Raw genomic sequence first — 18,352 nt, 5'->3', positions numbered from 1 at the left:
GGTTCCATGGGGGTGGCAGGACCCCCATCCCTGCTCTCTGCTCCCCCCAGCTCCTTGCTCTGTACTGAGTTTCCCCTCCCCAGCTCTGGGGCTTCCCTGTGTGTGTGTGCTCTGCAGCCCCCCTATGCCCCTCCCAGCATACCTGAGTGCAGAGAGGAGCAGCATGCACTTGGTAAGCAGCACTTTTTATTGTTCCAGGTGCAGCAGCAGCTTTGTGCTTGGTTTCTTTCTCTCTTTGTGGCAGTTCTGGAGTGCCGCACCCCCGGAGCTCAGGGGAAGGTGATGGTGGTGAGTGGAGCAAGTTCCAGGGTGGGCTCCAGTGCTGGTGGCTGCTGGGTGGAGAAGGAGGCGGGGGGCTGACGGCCGCCCTGGTGCCCGTACTCAAACTTGATGCGCAGCTCTCCGATGTGGGAGTGAGGTAGGATGTTGGGGATCCACTCGATGATGAACGGGGTGGGCTCCTTCTGGGTGGGAGAGGTGTTTCCTACAGGGGAAGGGGGGAGAAGAGGGTGAGTGGGGGGGCACCTCGGTGGTGGGGTGGGTGTTCTTGGGGCTGTTGGTGCAGGGTTTGTGTTTCTGGGGCATGTGTGTTTTTAATGGGTGAATTTCCCCCCTCTCAAGGTGAGCTGAACTCCCTCTTTCCCTCCCTCACTTACCCACTTTGAGGAAGGTCTTGAGCTCCAGCGGGCGGATGGCCGGCTGCTTCTCCAGGCGCCCGTAGGTCTCAGCGATGCTCTCCACCTCCACCTTGGGGCACTTGAAGAGCTCATAGGTGCCGTCCCGGTTCTGGATGAAGCTCCTTGTGATCTCCAGAGGCAGCTGCTGGGAAGCATCGGGGTGAAGGGCTCAGTAATGCATAGCAGTAATGCAGGGTGGGCTGTGTGTTCCCCCTTACCTCAGGTGTATCAAAGATCTGCTTGACCTGCAGGATGTTGGTGATGTGCCACGTGTACTTGGAGAAGGTCCCCAGGGGAAGGGCATCTTTGCGGACAAAAGCTATGGGGGAGGAAAGGGCAGTTAAAATGGGGGGGAAGGAGTGAGGCTGGTGATGCAACTTGCTTTTCCTCGCTTCTGTTTCCTTCTGGGCTGCAGTGAGAGCGCTTTGTAGGAGCCCACACTATGGGCTGCTACAAACAAGAAGGGGGGGGGGTGTCTGTTTCCTGCTGGCTTCTCCCTGCCTGAAGTGGTTTGCAGAGTGTTTCCAGTGTATAAGCGAGCTTCTTACCTGTAGTGGAGTTGGGCAACCTCTTCTTTGTACTCCCACTGGATATCCTCTGCTGCAGCGCATCAAAGAACGCCTGTGGGATGTGGAACACCAGCGGCTCGGGTTTGCCTGCGTGGTCACAGAGAGGGCAGGGCTTAGGGCAAGAGAGGCACTGCTGTGGGTGAGTGGGGCACACAGATGGCTGCTGTGGCTTGCTGGAGGCCAAGGACATCACTGAACTCCTATGACTGACACCCCAGAGACATCTGCCAGAGAGCAGAGTGTGTGTCCTCACTGACAAACTGACACTGCCTTTACAGGGCTAAGAAAGAGACCCCCCTAAAGGTGTTTGTCCTCTGCAGCAGCTGGGAGCCTTATGCAGAACAGCCCCACTGAGATTTCCACTGCTCTGGCTGTGCTCTGTGGCCACGTGCCCTGCAGGAAGCGGCGTGGCTGACCTGCATGCCACAGGGGATGTAGAAACAGCCATCACCCATAGCTGCTGTACACAAGGAGAACCTGAGCACAACACTGTGCACAGCTCTGCCCTGAGGGCACGTGGGGGACAACAGCAGCTCCAGACTGGTGAGGGAGCATTTCTCAGATGCCACGTGAGGCACCTCACCTTACCTTACCTTACGTCACCTCTTCTGCCTGGCTCCGGGCGGGTTCTTCAAGCATAAATAACCTCTAAGGGAGTTTCTCCCTTCCCTCAGCAATAAACATCAGGCTTTGGTGACAGCTAACACCACATTTGGGGAACAAATCAAAGCCAATGGTTTGCTCTGAGCTGAACAAAGCATGTGCCTCCCTTTGGGCTAAGTGATTTCACAGTCAGGAGCTGGAAGGAGGCTCCCACTGCGGTCCCAAAGCCCAGCTTACCCTCAAACTGGTAATGCATGGTCTGATGGATGCGCTCAGTGACGCTGGCCAGCCAGTCTTGGAAGGACAGAGTAACCTGGGACTCATCCAGAAGTTGGTTACAACCTGAAAGGTAAAGGAGAGGGACATCAGCTCCAGCTGCCTGGAGGATTCTGCAGTGCCACGCTGACCCTTCTCTCCCCAAGTACCCAGCACACACCTGTGGATGCCCAGAGGGAACAGTTAAGACACATGTATTAAGGAGAATCCCCTGAGGAGGCCGCTGCTATGGCAGTCTGCATCTCCTGCTGCATGATGAGCCAGGTGGGCAGCCAGAGCCCAGATGTTCTTTCTCAACAAGTATTTGTCCCCCAGAAACCCAACTTTGCCCCATTTCCAGGCAGGATGGGTAGCTCTGGACATTACTGCAGTACCAAAAGAACCCAGTGTGGGGCTGAGCCCTACCTTGCCTTTTCAGCGAGGCAGCAACCGTGGGCTTCTTCAGGCTGCTTCTCCTCAGGCTGGCTGTATCCTGAGCCAGGAGAGGCCCTGGGGAAAGGAGAGTGGGTTGGGACACACGCTGTGCTGACACCGCAGCCCACACTATGGGCCTCAGACACCCATCCCCGCTGACCGCGGCACTCACCAGGCATTAAGTCCTTTTTCCTCTTCTTGGCCTTGGCAGCGGCCTCGCCAGCCTGCACGGTGGACTCGGGGCCACACACCAACTGAGGGACGGAGATCCCTTTCAGCCCTATAAGGAACAGCTGTCAGTCACTAAAAGCATCTCTGCCCCACCTCAGCAAGTGCTGCCCTGCTGGGGGGACTCACATCCACCCCACGCTCCATAACTGCTCCATCTGAATGGGTCTGGCAGGACTGATCCACACAGACAGGAGCACTGGGGAAGGAAAGCAGGAGCCTTGAGCCAAATGTTTGGGGTTTGGCTTGGTTTCAGCTCCACCTGACGGGCAGGGAGTGCACCCCAAAGCACCAGGCAGCAAACGTGCCCACGGCTGCACGTGGAGTTCCCACATCCTGAGCTGCTGCCTGCAAAAACCACACAGAAAACCAGAACCAAGACCAAGGGAAAAGCCCAGAGGGGAAAGGTGAGGCTGCAGAGACAGCCAGCTCCACAGAGAGCTGGGGAATGGGGAGGGATCAGAGCTGGGGCTCCTGGGCACTAACAGTGCTCTGCTCCCAGCTCGGGTCCCACTGGAAGCCATCTATTGTCCCCAAGGGGATCGAAGGGAACAGTGCTGCACCTCAAGCACGACTGAGCTTAGCAGCACTGAGATGGGGAGTGGTTTTAATGAGCTCAGGTTAATTCACGCAGAGCAGTCTGTATTAGGGAGCATTCCAAATGCTCTCGGGTGCCTCTGTGGGACTAGCTGGGTGCAGAGCACACTAAACCCAGCGACTTCTACCCCGTGTGGATTTCACAACACCTTCAGCTTTGCTGCTCTTGCCCAAAAGGAAGAAGACACCCAGTTCCCATCCCAGAAGAGGAAGCTCCCCTTGCTACAAGCATCGATTGCAGCAAAGCAAAGGGGACCTGTCCCCCAGGGCAGCCCCCTGCTCTGCTCCCACACCTGCACGGGCATGTCACAGCCTGTGAGTGCTTTATGGTGAGGGGAAGAGCAGGAAATGAAGCCCCAACTGACACAGAACCCATGGGAAGCAGCTGTGAGGGCTGCCCTCAGGCCAGCACTGGCTGCAGCACGAGCAGGAGCAATAGGGTGACCTGCTCCCCTTGGCCCCCCCTTCATCCCCCTCTCAAAATGAGCCTCAGATACCGCCTGAGTCACAGGTGAGGAAGTCAGCAAACTCCTGGGCCAGGCTCTCGTCGCTGGCAAAGGCACAGATGCAGGCAAAGAAGTGAATGCACCTCTGTGCCGCCGCCTCTTCCTTGGCCGATGCGGCCTTGCCAGGCTTCAGGGTTTGGCAGGAGCAGAAGAACCTGTGCTCCGCCAGCGTCTTGGTGCTCATCTTCTGGCCGAAGGAGGCGTGCAGGTAGCCCAGGCTGTGCTTTTGGCTGGCCTTGCACTTCACCACCAGGACGCTCTTGGTGATCCGCTGCACCAGCGGCCCCGTGGGCTCCGTAGCCAGCTGCCAAATAGTCTGTTTGGTTTCGGGCGAGGCCTGCATGGAATTGAGCACCGAGCTCTTCAGTGTCAGCGGGGTCGCCTCGGTCTGACAGTTCAGGGCCAGTTTGACGTGCTGACATTGGTTCTCCACCACACCCTGCGTGGCCGCCTTCAAGCAGGATGGGACGTAACAACGACCGGAGCTGAGCTGAGTGATGATGGTCCCGTCCACCGTCTGGATGGCTGTCTCCGAAACTCCCAGCTCCACAAAGCAGCGGTAATCCGGCCCGCGGTCCCGCTGCCGCACCGAATAAACCTGCAGATCGGAGCCGGTAATGATTTTAACGGCGTCGACCCCGGGTTGTTTGCGTGCGCCGTAACGGAACACGGTGCCGCAGTTCTTGTTCTTGCAGCTCAGCCCGCGGGTTCCATTGTAAGTCCCGCAGCGCGGACATTTCCTGATGCCCCTCAACGTGGCCTTGCCCAAGTCAGACAGGAATGACGGCACTTTGCTCCTCACGGCTGCGGGCTCCATGATCCTGGAAGGGCAGAGACGGGGAGGTGAGAGCTGGGGGATAATAACGGGGCTCTGCTGACACCTACAGCACCAATGGAGGCCTCGCAGCTCCCGAACGGAGCAGGGCAGGCGACTCGGTGCCATCAGCCCGGCACAGCCCGGCCCTGCTCACACACACACACGGGATAACGGGGAGGTGAAGCGGTCGGTGTGACGGACACAGGCCTGACATGGGCCTACAGCCCCATTGCTGCCTGCTGTGGGGGCACCACGGCTGGAAGGAATCACGGCAGCGGGCAGGGGGTCACCGACACGGGCTGGGCCTGGCCCGTTCCCCTCAGGCCCGTTCCCATTCCCGTTCCCATTGCAGGCCCCGTTCCCGTTCCAGGCCTAGGCCCCGGTCCAGGCCCCGGCCCGTCTCCCCTCATCCCATCTCCGCTCTGACGTCACCACAGCGTCGTCTCCGTGACGTCACCCCCGCCGGCCCTTTCCCTCCGTCCCCCCGCCCCTCTGACGTCACTTCCTGTCCCTCGGGTCCTGCTCCCGCTCCGTTCCCCGTCCCCTCCCGCCCCCTCCCCGTCCCGTTACCTTGTCGGTCTCTCTCTCCCCCCGTTCCCGTCCAGGTCCCGCCGCGAGGCCGCTCAGCGCCACACCTCCGCCATGGCGTCCTCCCGTCCGTCGCCGCACTCCCATTGGGCCGCCGTGATCACGTGGGTTCGCCGCACGGGACGCTGGGAAATGGAGTCCACGGGAGGGCAGGCGCGCATGCGCAGTTTCAACTCGAGCTAGGCCCCGTTTCCTTCCTTGAACCCAGTTCCGACCCCAAAAAGAAGCGGAGACATCCCCAGTGCGAACATCAGCAACATGGATCCACATACACCAACATGGCTCCAAACACACCAACACGGCTCCACACACACCAACATGGCTCCAAACATGGCTCCACACACACCAACATGGCTCCAAACACGTCAACATGGATCCAAACATGGCTCCACATACACCAACATGGCTCCAAACACGGCTCCACATCCATCAACATGGCTCCACACACACCAACATGGCTCCAAACATGGCTCCACATACACCAACATGGCTCCAAACACGTCAACATGGATCCAAACATGGCTCCACATACACCAACATGGCTCCACATACACCAACATGGCTCCAAACACGGCTCCACATACACCAACATGGCTCCAAACATGGCTCCACATACACCAACACATCTCCACACACACCAACATGGCTCCAAACATGGCTCCACATCCATCAACACAGCTCCTCATACATCAACATGGCTCCACACACACCAACATGGCTCCACATACATGAGCATGGCTCCAAACATGGCTCCACATACATCAACATGTCTCCATGTACATCAACATGGCTCCTCATACATCAACACGGCTCCACATACACCAACGTGGCTCCACATACACCAACGTGGCTCCAAACATGGCTCCACATCCATCACAGGGCTCCACATACATGAACATGGCTCCATATACACCAACATGGCTCCACATACATGAACACGGCTCCACTTACATCAACATGGCTCCACATACAACACCATGGCTTCACATCACATGGCTCCACATACACCAACATGGCTCCAAACATGGCTCCACATCACAGGGCTCCACATACACCAACATGGCTCCAAACATGGCTCCACATACACCAACATGGCTCCAAACATGGCTCCACATACACCAACATGGCTCCAAACATGGCTCCATATACATCAACACGGCTCCACATCCATCACAAGGCTGCACACAAGGCTTTCCTGTTTGCTTTCGTTGCTGTTTTCCTTTCCAATTGCTTCTTAAAAAACAAAAGAGAGGGTGAGTTTGTATTCAAACACTACCAAAGTGTGTATTTGGAGATCCACATGCAACAAAAAAAAAAAGAGATAATAATTATATATATACGCATCAATCAAGAGCTCCGCGGCCTACCTTTAAATAAGGAAACGTACAAAGTCGGCTAACGTTTGTGCAAAATATTAATTAATTTGCTAAAATATTTTACATAATCAATGTAGAAATCGATTTAAAAAGGGGAGATGGGGGGGGGGGGGAATAAAATCCCGATGAAAGGAGGAGCTGGTTGGTGGGATTTATCATGGTGGATGTGAGCTGTAACGGGGTTACAGCAGCAGAGATGGGGACCCTCAGCCATCAGTGTCTGGTGGGCACTGAGGGCAGGGAGGTGGCGATGGAGGTCGTAAGGCAAAGCCAGCTCTGAAATGGATGGGTATAAAAGGATGTAAACTAAGAACCTCCAAAAGAGCCGCTCTAATGGAGAGGGGGGGGAGGGATGGATGCTCTGTACAAGAGGCTCTTTGAGAAGAGGGGTGTCCATGACCCCGCAATGCTTTTGGCTTTTTCTTTTGTCCGACAGCTTTTCTCCTAAGACTGGAAATGATTTGGAATGCAAACCATAACAGCACGCTGCTCCCAGGGGGGGGAAAAAAACAACCCAAACACCAAAACTAACACGTTTGGACATTGTGCAATTTTCCTGCCCCCTCCGACTCGAAGCGGCAGTAATAATCCCTGCAATCTGCTGTGTTTCAACAGCGGGTCGTTAAGAAACACATATAGAAAAGAGGAAAAGAAGGCAATGGTTGGCAGACATCCAGCATCTCGGGTTATTTTTTTTGTGATTTGTGGGTTTTTTTTTTCTTTTTAAACAACGTGGATGACAACGTCACGATTAAAAAGGTTTCTTTCTTTTTTTTGTTTGTTTTTTTCTCTCTTTCTCTTAAATAAATACATGGCATCTGATGCTTGCAACTGACTTGATCCGACACATCTTTGTGACGCTGCTCGAGCCCACCAGCCACCCAGCTGCACTGTTTGGTTGCTCACTGTGTCTCAAATCCTGCCACGCGGTACCCGGCCTGGTTTGTCAGCACGCTGCCGTTCTGCCCCTGCGGTGGCTGCACGCTGTAGTTTGCTCCCATCCACGCTGCTGATGACTGTGTCTGACTGTTGGGGATGCAAAAGGTGTGTTAAGGAATGACATGTCATGAAGGGACATCTGGACATCTTCCCATCCAACCTCCCCCCCCCCAAAAGCAGTTTCTCTCTGTTGGTTGTGGTGTATCAAGGCAGGCAGATCCCATAAAGCCTCTCCTACTGTTGCTTAAAAGCTGATAAGTTAAGTGTTCTATGTACCCTGCTTTCCTTTGCATTTAGTATCTGAGTCATGTCTTAAAGGGTGGATAATGGCAGGACAAGGGGAAATGGTTTGAAGGAGGGAAGGTTTAGGTTGAATGTCAGGGGGAAGTTCTTTACTATGAGAGTGGTGAGGAGATGGAACAGCTGCTCAGAGAGGCTGTAGATGCCCCGTCCATCCCTGGAGGTGTTCAAGGCCAGGTTGGATGGGGCCCTGAGCCATTTAATACCTATTAAATGTGAAGACTGGCAGCCCTGTCTCCACATTGCCCAACATTGTTTGGAAGACGGGGTAATTTGAATAGGAAATTATTTATGCACTGCTGCCCCAACAAAGGTATAGCAGGAGAGCTCTCCAATGTATTCCTTAGTATTTGCATACCACAGGCATCGCTACACCTAACAACTTCACAGCGCTGCGGCCTCAGAACATCACCTCCCTTTATGGGAAAATCCCTGGGACGTGACTTCAAGCATGGGAAAGCATGCAGCATGTACTCACTTGAAGCCCTGCTGGTTCCATGCCTGCCCATACATCCCGTAGGCGGGGACCTGCCACCCGTTAGGCACGTACTGTCCGAGCTGAGCATTTCCATACCACTGCCCCCACTGCCCGTAAGCCTGAGGATATCCAATTTGATTCTGCAGGGACAAAATGTGATAGGCTCTGCTTGAGGATTTGTAGTAAGTTCTAAAGAAACACCCAGTGATGAAATAAAGAGCAGCCCCCACACCAAACTACTATATGCAACGTATCGACAGCCACTCAACAGGCTTCTGTTTAGGACTAACATCACACAACCTGACACCAGTGGAGGAGCACTTCTGACCTGCTGCACAGGGCTGACCATGTCGGGTGTCTCCTTCCCCCAGTAGCACTTCACCACGTGGCCTTCTATAGTCGTCCCATTGACAGAAACGATCGCATGCGCGGCGCTCTCGTGAGAATTAAACCTGTTGGGATAGAAATGGTGCCAATAGGAACCATACTGGAAGTCACCCTGAGAGCCCCACAGCCTCTAGTTAGGAATAAACCCACCCATTTCTATTGAATTCTTTTACTTGTGTAAGTGCATGACAGCCTACCGTACAAAGGAGTAGCCTTTATCTGGGAAGACTCGGATTTCCATTATCTGTCCAAATGGAGAAAAGGTCTGGCGCATTAACTGCTCTGCAACAAGAAGCAGCAGAACACCAACATGAGGTCACATGGCATCATCTGGAGTCATTCCATATGACAATGTGCTCTGGGGACACGATACCTGTCAGGCCCGAAGTGACACCTCCGCAGTACACGGTGCAGTTACTGGGACTGGACTGATTGACCACGTCATCGTAAGACAGCTGTTTGGTGTTTGCTAAAAGAAATTTGCAAGAGTTTTTCAGTTCATCACACACACATCATGGGGCAGCTCTGATCCCATCCTAAGAGCGAGGAACTGTGCTGACAGAGCTGGTGACAAATGCTGAGCACAGTCAGCGTTTTCACTTGGGTTTGTCTGGCTGCCCACAGCCACCCGTTCCTATTTAGGACGGGCTGCTAATGACAGGGACAACACTGTGACATTAAGTTCACGTGTCAAGCTTATCAAGATGCACCTAACTTCCATTCTTTCTCATAGAAATGCCTTAATATAACCCTGCTGGCTTTGTATCACAAAAGCCCTAAAACAGAGCAAAGTTTAAAACAACCCCAGAGTCATTGCAGCTTTCCAGGGTGTGCAGAGCCAGCAGGAAGCCCTTGTGGCAATACAGCTGTTCTAGCTCAGGAAGTTGATATGCTCATGGTTTTGAATCAAGAATCTTTGCTTTTGAGCACCCACTTTCACCTCTCCCACAACTGCCAAATGCCTGGAGCTCATAATTCTCTCTTCCTCCCTGTGTGTGTGGTGGGAAGTTTGCTTTTGCGAAGTGCACTCACATTCGTATGTACTCTTTGGAGCTGGAGGTTTTCTCGTTGCCCAGTTTGTTCTGATTTGCCTTCCACCAAGCCACTGGCCGCCCATCTGTTGAATAGCATTCTCTGCATCCTGTCCACAAGAGAGAGAGAGAGACAACACTCATTTACTCCACAAAGACACTGCTGGGTCCCCTTAGAAGCCTGAGCATTACCAGTATCCCTAACCAAGAAGGAATGCCTGAGTAGCACAACTCTCCATACAGGCCCGCTGCTTTGTTTTTTTTCCCCACCTCTCACCTCCATGAGAATACAAAGCCATCCTCACCCCTCAGCACGAGGGGAAACTGAAGCCAGGAGCAGATGGGGACCAAAATCACCCCTTTTCTGCAGCATCTGCTGCAGATCTCCCCCCATTTCCACACCTTGCCACAGCTTACCCATTTATTGAAGAAGGAGACGAAGCCATAGCCTTTAGATTTCCCCGTTGCCATGTCCTTAACCACCCGTGCATCTCTAGAAAGCAGAAACAAGAGGCAGTTCAGCACCTCACAAAGCCAGCCCGACTAAACTCGAGTCACACGTACAGCTCATTTTCACCTTTCACCTTTACTAAAGTCAACTGTTTATTGCACCAGCAACACAGTCAAAGCAAAGGGCTTCGTTTCTAAACAGAACTTTACTACTGCTTTGCCAGGTGGTAGCAAAATTAAACTTAATTTCGTAAACATGCAAATCAATAGCTTCTCTAATAAGGGTAGGTACTTTACGACAGTTGTTTCCGCTTCAAAACGCTTTACATACTGTTAAGGCACAAAGCATGGTCAAAGCAGCTATTCCAAAGGATCACTTAAGCCACTAACATTAGCTGAACGGCTCTCTTTAACCATGCAATCGTTACACTCAGCTTCTCTGCCAACACATTCTACCTACTCATTCAAAATATTAAATAGAAAAAATGAAAAAGAGAGGAATTAAAAGGCATACGTCGCCTGTTAACTGAATTCTTTAATTTTCTCTGGTCAATTCGTTACCCCCTTTTGGGACTGTGGGCAGCTGTAAATTTTGAGAGATTGACATTTTCAGTAATTATTGAAGTAAACACCGAAACATTTACGTTTTAAACTACACATGACAAAGAATTCAAAGTGCATTTGTACAACAGCAATCATACAGGAAACTGATTGGAAACTACGAGATATTAAAAAAAAGAAATAACAACAACATAAAAAAAATATATAAAAAAAGAGAAAATATTTATAAAAGGAAATAAGAAAACTACAACGTTTGTCCACTGTGAACTGTAGCTTGTAGTTAGCCATGGCAATTCTGTCCATTCTTCAGAGACACTCTGCAAAATAACCAGAGCCCTATTATTTGAGATTGAGTTAAGAAGAGAACCCAGCTACAAGAGCTAAACCCCCACTCGTGGAAAGCCACTCTACAGCGCTTCTCAGGCAATTTGTGTCCGGGTTAGCCAGGGGCTGGGATGCTCTCCAGGCCACCCCTCCTCCCCCCCCAACACGTAAACAAGCATTAAAGAACAGAAAGCAAAACAGAAAACCAGTCAGCGAGTCATGCAATGGAACTTAGGTCTGCATAACATAATAGGGTTCAGAGAAAACTAGTGTAACATGGGCACAACATTTAGCATTCCGAGACTGGCGAGAGGAGTCACAATGAAGAGAGGGTTTGTTACACCACTATAAGCCTCATAGGAACTGTAAATGCTGTATTGTGTGCTCATTGTGGTACATGTAAGCCTACAGCACCGACCTGAGGAAAATACCTCTTCCAACGCCAGCACTGTTATCTCTTTTCTGTTGGCAACACCTCCCCCCCCTTCCCTTTTGTTTCATTTCTCCTTCCTGGGCTGAATTTGGGTAGAACAAATTGCCTGAGAAGAGCCACACTGGTACTCTTAGCTGGTTTGCTCTCAACAGCCTAAAGAGGGAGGGGGGAAGAACTCATCTCTACTTACCCTCAACTGAAAACTTTGAAAATAAGACTTGAGAACAAGTGAAAACATGCGTACAGTAAGCAGAAAAGGAAACCACAATGAACGTGTGCTTTTACAGTGATTAAAAAGTTCAGATGCAATGAATTACCAACATTTCTTTATGTGCTAATCATGCAGTAGTTCAACCTTGGTTTCATATAGATTAAGAAAAAAAAAAGCTCAGTTTAACACCAATGTTAAAAAAAATAATTAATCAGGAAATATTCCATTAGCACAGTGCCAGAATGGAGTCACTGATGAGGGACAGGTTAGGTCAAATAGCTTCAATCGACTGCTGATGAGATGGCAGCAGTGGTTTTTGGGGTTCACTTCCACCAACAGAAAACCAAGGCCCCTTCTGCTCTCCCTAACCCCCCCATTATGGGAACGGGACTTTCAGAGAGTCATATCAGAGATGATTTCTTTTTGGACTGTCCATTTAAGGCAGGGCAAGTCACCAAGTTTTCAGCCTGCCAGCTCTACAGCTGCGTTCTGAGCACCCCAAAAGCAGCAGCTTGCTTTTGCCTTCTCCCCACCCCAGCTGGGAAAGAGTCCCGATGCTGTGTCCTAAAGGGCTTTGCTTTTGGGGGCTGCATTTGCTGGAGAAGCCTGACTATTGGAAGGCACCCGAGGAACCCAGCGCTGAAGCAGCTAGGGGAAATTCCTTCATAGCTCCACCACATTCACACCGACGCAGCTGCTCCCTGCCTTTCCTACCCATTCCAGCAGCAAAGTGCCAGTGCAAACCCATTTTAGAGTCCCTCGGCCCTTCCATCTCCACACTGCATTTGGCCATGAGGATAAAGTGACTCTGCTTAGGAGTCTGACCCTCTTGAGTTTCCTAAGGGATGAGTAGTTGAGATTTAAAGTTCTCTAAAGCAAGTGACATTTAGATCACATGGTTTTTCTTAATTGTATCAAAGAGGAAATCAAGCTGGCATTAACAAGAGTAACACACTGGACTCTGAGGGAAAAAAAAAAAAACAAACTTACTTCAATTAAAGGCTGCACTACACAACACTCCAAAGCACTCTACGTTCTCTTACATCACCATCAAGAAACTTCAATGTCCAGTACAGACAACACTACAAGGAAAATTAATGATTTACATTTGGAGGATGGAATGAATGAACTGCTCCTTACTCTGCTACACCCTGAGTCCAACAGAGCGGCAGGCAGAGAGCTGCAGCCACCGTTGCCCCTTGGCAACACGTTCTCTTGTCACACCATTGCTCTGCTCAGCTCATGAGTGTGACTCCAGGACCAAAGGTGCCCTGTGGTTTTGGCCAAACACCTGGAGGCCATCGGAGCTGCAGCCTCTGGGTGCCACGAGGCTGAAAATGGTTCATTTTTGAGGGGTGGGGGAATTTTAACTGCCACAAATGGCTGCTGCTGGTGAAACCCCAAGGCTTCATGAGGTGTGAGCATGCAAACGGGCTCACTCACAAACCATACAGCGTGATGCTGACGTGACTGCAGAGAGGGCAAGTTAAATGTGTGACCCCACATTCAGGAATCATTTTTTTTCCAGTGTTGCTTTGCTAAACAATGTGAGGAGTATGAAACCAAAGCATGTCGTATGCAACCTTTCTAGGAAAGCAGAAGAAGCTTCTAGAAAGAAATCTCTTTACACAGCCCTGTTTAATGCTCAACCATTCAGAGTCCGGGCGCTGTATGAACAGATGAATGTGTACTCCTGCACTGGGTCAACTTTTGGTTTTTACTTACTGAAATAAGAAGCTGCCTCCATTTAGGAGAGAGAACTTTTAGTTCGTTTATCCTATCCCATTACTTACGATATTCTTCCAAACGGAGCAAAAGCTGCTTTTATATCTTCAGTTGTAATTTCAGGACTGAGGTCTCCAACAAAGACATGGAAATGGTCTTTTGGGGAAAAAGAGAAAACAGGATATCAGGTATTTTAATACAGGACGTGTTTGGAAGCTACCTAAGATGCCCGACTGAACACCACAGGATGTGAAGAACAAATCAGAACAATACCTTGCATTGCAACAATTTGCTGTTAAAGAATCTGAGCTCTCAAAAGCCAACAGTTTTGGTTGCTCAGCCATTACACCACGTGAATTCAGTGCGTGTGAATCCGTGTGCAAGTGAACTGAAACTGAAGGCCTTCGGGTGGTCAGTGAACACCCTTGAGAGATTTCATTCTACGTTTAAGAAGATACAATTACCTTGTGAACGCTGTGTGCTGACAACGGTACTACCTGATGACAAAGATTACGTTTGTTCTTAAGTTCATTAACACAAACACACCCAATAATACCTCAGAACTATGAACAAAGCATCACTGTATGTAACTGTATGATGCATAGGGTTTATGCTTCAAAACTACCCGTGCAAATCAAAGTTTCACTCCACGCCCGAGGGACACTTACTGCTTGTGTCTTTCTTCTGGCTGCTGGGGGTCGTTGCCCAGTTCACTTTGACCTCCTGCAAACATCAGTTGGCCATCAGTTAGATCAAGCACATCACAGCTGAGCACAGATACCACCAGCACTTCATTCTGACGCTACGGGGAAGCCAGCCATGCAAGCCCCAGGTGAAAGCTTATATTTAAGACACATTTCTTGGGTGTTCTGCTCGACTGGGTGGGGTTTTTCTTCTGGGGAGTGGGGAGTTCATTGAAGAGCCTAACATCTGCATCCACTTCCTCTCAAGTGGCATTATCCTGCACTGGCTGAGACAGCCTGCGCTCTCCAGCTCCAACTCACCCTGTAGACATGACAGCTTACCTTACCCATTATCTTCCGGCCATTCATGGCAGCCAGTGCCGAAGCCGCATGGCGATGCTCATAGAACTCCACAAAACAATAGGGATCATTTCCAGCTGTCTGATAGAAAAGAGAAAGATTTGTGACCACCACCCCTTCGAACTGCCTCAATATCACTCTCAGTGCCCTATCCATGAAGCAGGCTTTGTTACTGCAGGCCAAGACCACACACAACATGCTAACAGTGCTTCGTGAGTGTTCAGTTTCACTTTAAAAAGGTAAAAGTGTGGCCATAAAGAACATTTTCAATCTAATTTACAGTGTCTATATTAATTAACCAGTCCTATCCCTTCCCACTCATCCTTAGATACTAGCAGGTATGAGTCACATTGACACAGTGGTGACCTCCCACCCCCACCACATCCCCAAAACCCGGTCAGGTGTTGCCAGAAGGATCCCAAAAGGCACAAGAAGGACCCGAAGCCATTCACTATAAGGAGAGGGGAAGTCTCTTACATCCATTATCATTTTGCAGTTTTTGCATGGTCCAATCTGGCTGAACAGCTGGAGGATCAGAGCTTCTGTCACATCTCTGGACAGGTTACCAACGTATCTGTAGGGAGAAAGGAAAGGTCAGAAGTGCAGATGTTCCTACAGGAGGGGGATGCAGAGAAAAATGATTTAAGGGCATGTCAATAAACCAGCAACATTCTGGATGCATGAATTGCAAAGAGCCACAACAAGCAGGAGCTCTTGTCGTCTCCCTTTTTAAACATTAGCATGGTGTGGATAATAAATAAGCCAAAGCACCACGCAGCAACACACTCTCATGTGATTTTTCCAGGGCTGAGCTTACAGCAGTTTACTTGTAAGTGCGGGTCTGTGCCACGACCTTTGCACTAAAGCTGCAATTTCACCTCGATAAGCAGCCGCTGCACGAAGCATTCCCTGTCTGCAGGTTGGGTTTAGCTGGAAAGCACAGGATTCGGGTAACAGATCTCCTGGGAGCACCATGAATTTCAGTACAGCTGCTGCCCTCTCGAAATGCAACAACACACACGTATGCAGAGATAAATATGTACATATATGTGTCATTATGACCTGTGTAACTATACATCAGGGATCCTACACGCCTCTGCTGCCTGCTCTGTGGGGCAGCACGTCTGCAGAGCTTTCTCCAACCCACGAGCTGCCAAACCACAATAAAAACATGGTGATACCACCAAGTGGGCCCAGATTTAGGGCAAAAATACAGAGCTGCACCCCCCCGAGCAATAAACCGCACTGTTTTTCCCCATGCACTCAGCAGCAAGCTTAAGCCATGTGCTCTGAGAGGTTTAAACTCAAGCTTCAATAAGCATCTGCAAGTTTCTTTGTGGCTCTGCTCTCTGGACCTTGGCCTGCATTGCTGCTTAAGAAATAAGAGCCAGGCAATGAGAGCACGCCCCTGGGGGCAGCCCCAGCACAACCTGATCACAACCTGATCACAACCTCTGCCTTCTTGGAAAGCACTTTGGAAGCGTGTCAGCATTCCCTCTCCTTTTTATAAACACAAAACAAGTCCCCAACGCACGTATGCGAGAAGCATAGGGGTAAACTGCAAACAAGAGCTCTTTGTAAAGTTCAAAACCACTGAGCTGTAACCACACCTTGTGTTCATCACACAGAGTGGCTTTCCAAGATGGAACCAGCCACGTGAATAGTGTTTATCCAGGAAATCATGACATGGCTAATATTGCTCATAACACCCTTCTGGATCCTCAAGCACTGCCATCTACCCTCCAAGAAATGGCTTATACAGACATCACACCAACAGGACCTCATTTCCAACAGCACTTCCCATAGACACGCTGGTCAAGTGCATCATTAACACACACTTCAGAGCATTTCAGCCTTCCAAGAAACCCAGCTGAACCTCATGCTGTCTAACTCAGCCTGTGTCGATCCCTCCTTGTAACTCAGCCTGTGTCGATCCCTCCTTGTAACTCAGCCTGTGTCGATCCCTCCTTGTAACTCAGCCTGTGTCGATCCCTCCTTGTAACTCAGCCTGTGTCGATCCCTCCTTGTAACTCAGCCTGTGTCGATCCCTCCTTGTAACTCAGCCTGTGTCGATCCCTCCTTGTAACTCAGCCTGTGTCGATCCCTCCTTGTGACTCCAGGACGTCACTGGAAGCAATTCGGGGCAAGGCAGCTCCTGGCAAGTTGCTCAACAGCCAACTCAGCAGAAAGCAGGCCCTGTTTGTGCAACACGTGCTGCAGGATGGAGAATTCATTCCCTAGAGCTGTGTTATGCCGAGACCACTGGCCTGCAGACAACAATTCCACCAGGGGGAAGGGGGAAAACATCGTGCTATATAAACATACCAGCATGCCAACAGGTCTGAGCCGTGTTTGTGGATGCTAAGAATAGCTTAAGGACAACAGGATCATACATGTGCCCAAAGCAGAGTAGCTGGCACAAGTCACGTAAGAGCCTTGTTTTCCTCCAGTCACCAGGGGCAAGCTTTGCTCCTGCTTTGTCAATATGCCATTTCCCCCCCTTCCACTTAATGATCACAGAATGGCTTGGGTTGGAATGGACCCTGAGACCATCAAATTCCAACCCCCCGCAGCAAACAGGGCCACCAACCTCCAGATCTGCTACCAGCCCAGGTTACCCAGGGCTCCATCCAACCTGGTCTTGAACACATCCATAAACTGAGCATCCACAGCCATTCTGAACAGCCTGTTTCAGTACCTCATTGATCTCTCTATGAAGAACTTCCCCCCAATATCCTGACAACGTGCTGACAAAGAGCACACCAACAGAATATAGAGGTGAATGTGAAGCCCAACACTTCACCGAGCTCTAAACAGGGGAATCACTGCCAGGTTAAGGAGGGATCTGCACACCTGGGTGTCCCACCAAAGCCCCAACACCCACTGACAGTGCTGGGTGTCAGCTGTGAATGAAGCCAGAAAGTTCCCTGTAATTAAAGGAACCCTGTGAGTTTAGCAAGATGAAGAGCTGCCCTACAGCCACCATTAGCTGCTCTATAGGTTGATTCTTATAGACACCCACAGTGTGGAGCAGCTTAAAGCCTTTAAATCTTTAAGCTTCACGAGCTGACAAGTGGCAACACAACACAAGGCCCAGGAGTGCACAGGGGCTGGATGCTCTTAGAGATAACAAAGCACAATAAAAGACAAATCTGCAGCAGGAAAAGGGCTGGGAGATGTGAGCTAAAACAGGCCCAGAGGGGTGGGGGAGTGATGAGGGGAGGGTACAACGGGGGCAAACGAGGCCCCTCATGGCCATGCCCTGCAGCAGGCCCAGGCCCAGGCCCAGGCTCAGGCCTCTCCCCTCGCACTGAGGCGGCCCCGTCGGATCTCAAGGCCTCGCTCTCCTCAGCCCGGCCCCGGGGCCGCCCCTCCCCTCAGGGCCGGGAACAATAGTCGGTCTCGCCCCCTCCACACTCACAGGGTCTTGGGCATTTCATCCTCCATGGTTGTTGTTGTTGTTGTTGTTGTTGTGGTGTCGCAGCCCCAGCCCGTACCCGGCTCTTCCCGCCGAGCCGGCCTCGAGGCCCCGTCACAACGCGGCCCCCGCCGGCCCCGAGCGCCGGACAATAACCACGGTGGTCCTTACAAGATGGCGGCGGGCGGGCTAAAAGGGGCCCGGCTGGCACTGCGCATGCGCACAGAGGAGGAGCCAATAGTGCTCGTCTCCTTCGGCGCCGGCCCGCGGCGCAGGCGCAGTAGGGTGTGTGTGTGTGGGGGGGGGGGGAGGTGGGGCTATGTGTGCGCATGCGCGCTGCGGGAGCCGTGATTGAGAATGGGGTGTTACCTCGTTCTGTGTGGGTCGTTCCAGATTCCCCC

At 51.2% G+C, this 18,352-nt stretch overlaps 2 protein-coding genes across 8 annotated transcripts; both read right to left on the bottom strand.

Annotated features, from left to right (window-relative positions):
• Window positions 1-166: 166 nt before the first annotated feature.
• On the bottom strand, window positions 167-5,352 carry C10H2orf42 (chromosome 10 C2orf42 homolog). 4 transcript variants are annotated; one of them, XM_015882949.3, is made up of 9 exons: window positions 5,258-5,352; window positions 3,862-4,691; window positions 2,712-2,819; window positions 2,531-2,614; window positions 2,087-2,191; window positions 1,226-1,333; window positions 896-996; window positions 657-822; window positions 167-484 (listed from the first exon to the last, which is right to left on the bottom strand). In XM_015882949.3, the coding sequence occupies exons 2-9, from the start codon at window positions 4,685-4,687 to the stop codon at window positions 270-272; spliced, it is 1,713 nt and encodes a 570-aa protein (XP_015738435.1). In that variant the 5' UTR covers window positions 4,688-4,691; window positions 5,258-5,352; the 3' UTR covers window positions 167-269. The 4 variants fall into 4 exon arrangements, with proteins under 4 accessions (XP_015738435.1, XP_085366122.1, XP_032304800.1 ...); XM_085509996.1 differs by having other exon boundaries at window positions 657-819; XM_032448909.2 differs by lacking the exon at window positions 5,258-5,352 and having other exon boundaries at window positions 3,862-5,111.
• A 1,181-nt stretch (window positions 5,353-6,533) lies between these two features.
• On the bottom strand, window positions 6,534-18,120 carry TIA1 (TIA1 cytotoxic granule associated RNA binding protein). Of its 4 annotated transcripts, none has more exons than XM_015882951.3 (12): window positions 17,955-18,120; window positions 15,011-15,107; window positions 14,516-14,614; window positions 14,159-14,213; window positions 13,559-13,646; window positions 10,204-10,279; window positions 9,788-9,896; window positions 9,129-9,224; window positions 8,953-9,037; window positions 8,697-8,820; window positions 8,369-8,508; window positions 6,534-7,677 (listed from the first exon to the last, which is right to left on the bottom strand). In XM_015882951.3, the coding sequence occupies exons 1-12, from the start codon at window positions 17,978-17,980 to the stop codon at window positions 7,554-7,556; spliced, it is 1,119 nt and encodes a 372-aa protein (XP_015738437.2). In that variant the 5' UTR covers window positions 17,981-18,120; the 3' UTR covers window positions 6,534-7,553. The 4 variants fall into 4 exon arrangements, with proteins under 4 accessions (XP_015738437.2, XP_085366124.1, XP_032304803.2 ...); XM_085509998.1 differs by having other exon boundaries at window positions 14,516-14,610; XM_032448912.2 differs by lacking the exons at window positions 13,559-13,646; window positions 14,159-14,213; window positions 14,516-14,614; window positions 15,011-15,107; window positions 17,955-18,120 and adding an exon at window positions 12,756-12,825.
• Between the last annotated feature and the right edge of the window lie 232 nt (window positions 18,121-18,352).

This window comes from Coturnix japonica, chromosome 10, assembly GCF_054131305.1.
Source record: "Coturnix japonica strain WE chromosome 10, WE-NBRP24, whole genome shotgun sequence".
Lineage (NCBI taxonomy): Eukaryota > Metazoa > Chordata > Aves > Galliformes > Phasianidae > Coturnix > Coturnix japonica.
The sequence above is the reverse complement of the archived record's forward strand: the minus strand, read 5'-3'. Positions and strand labels throughout refer to the sequence as shown.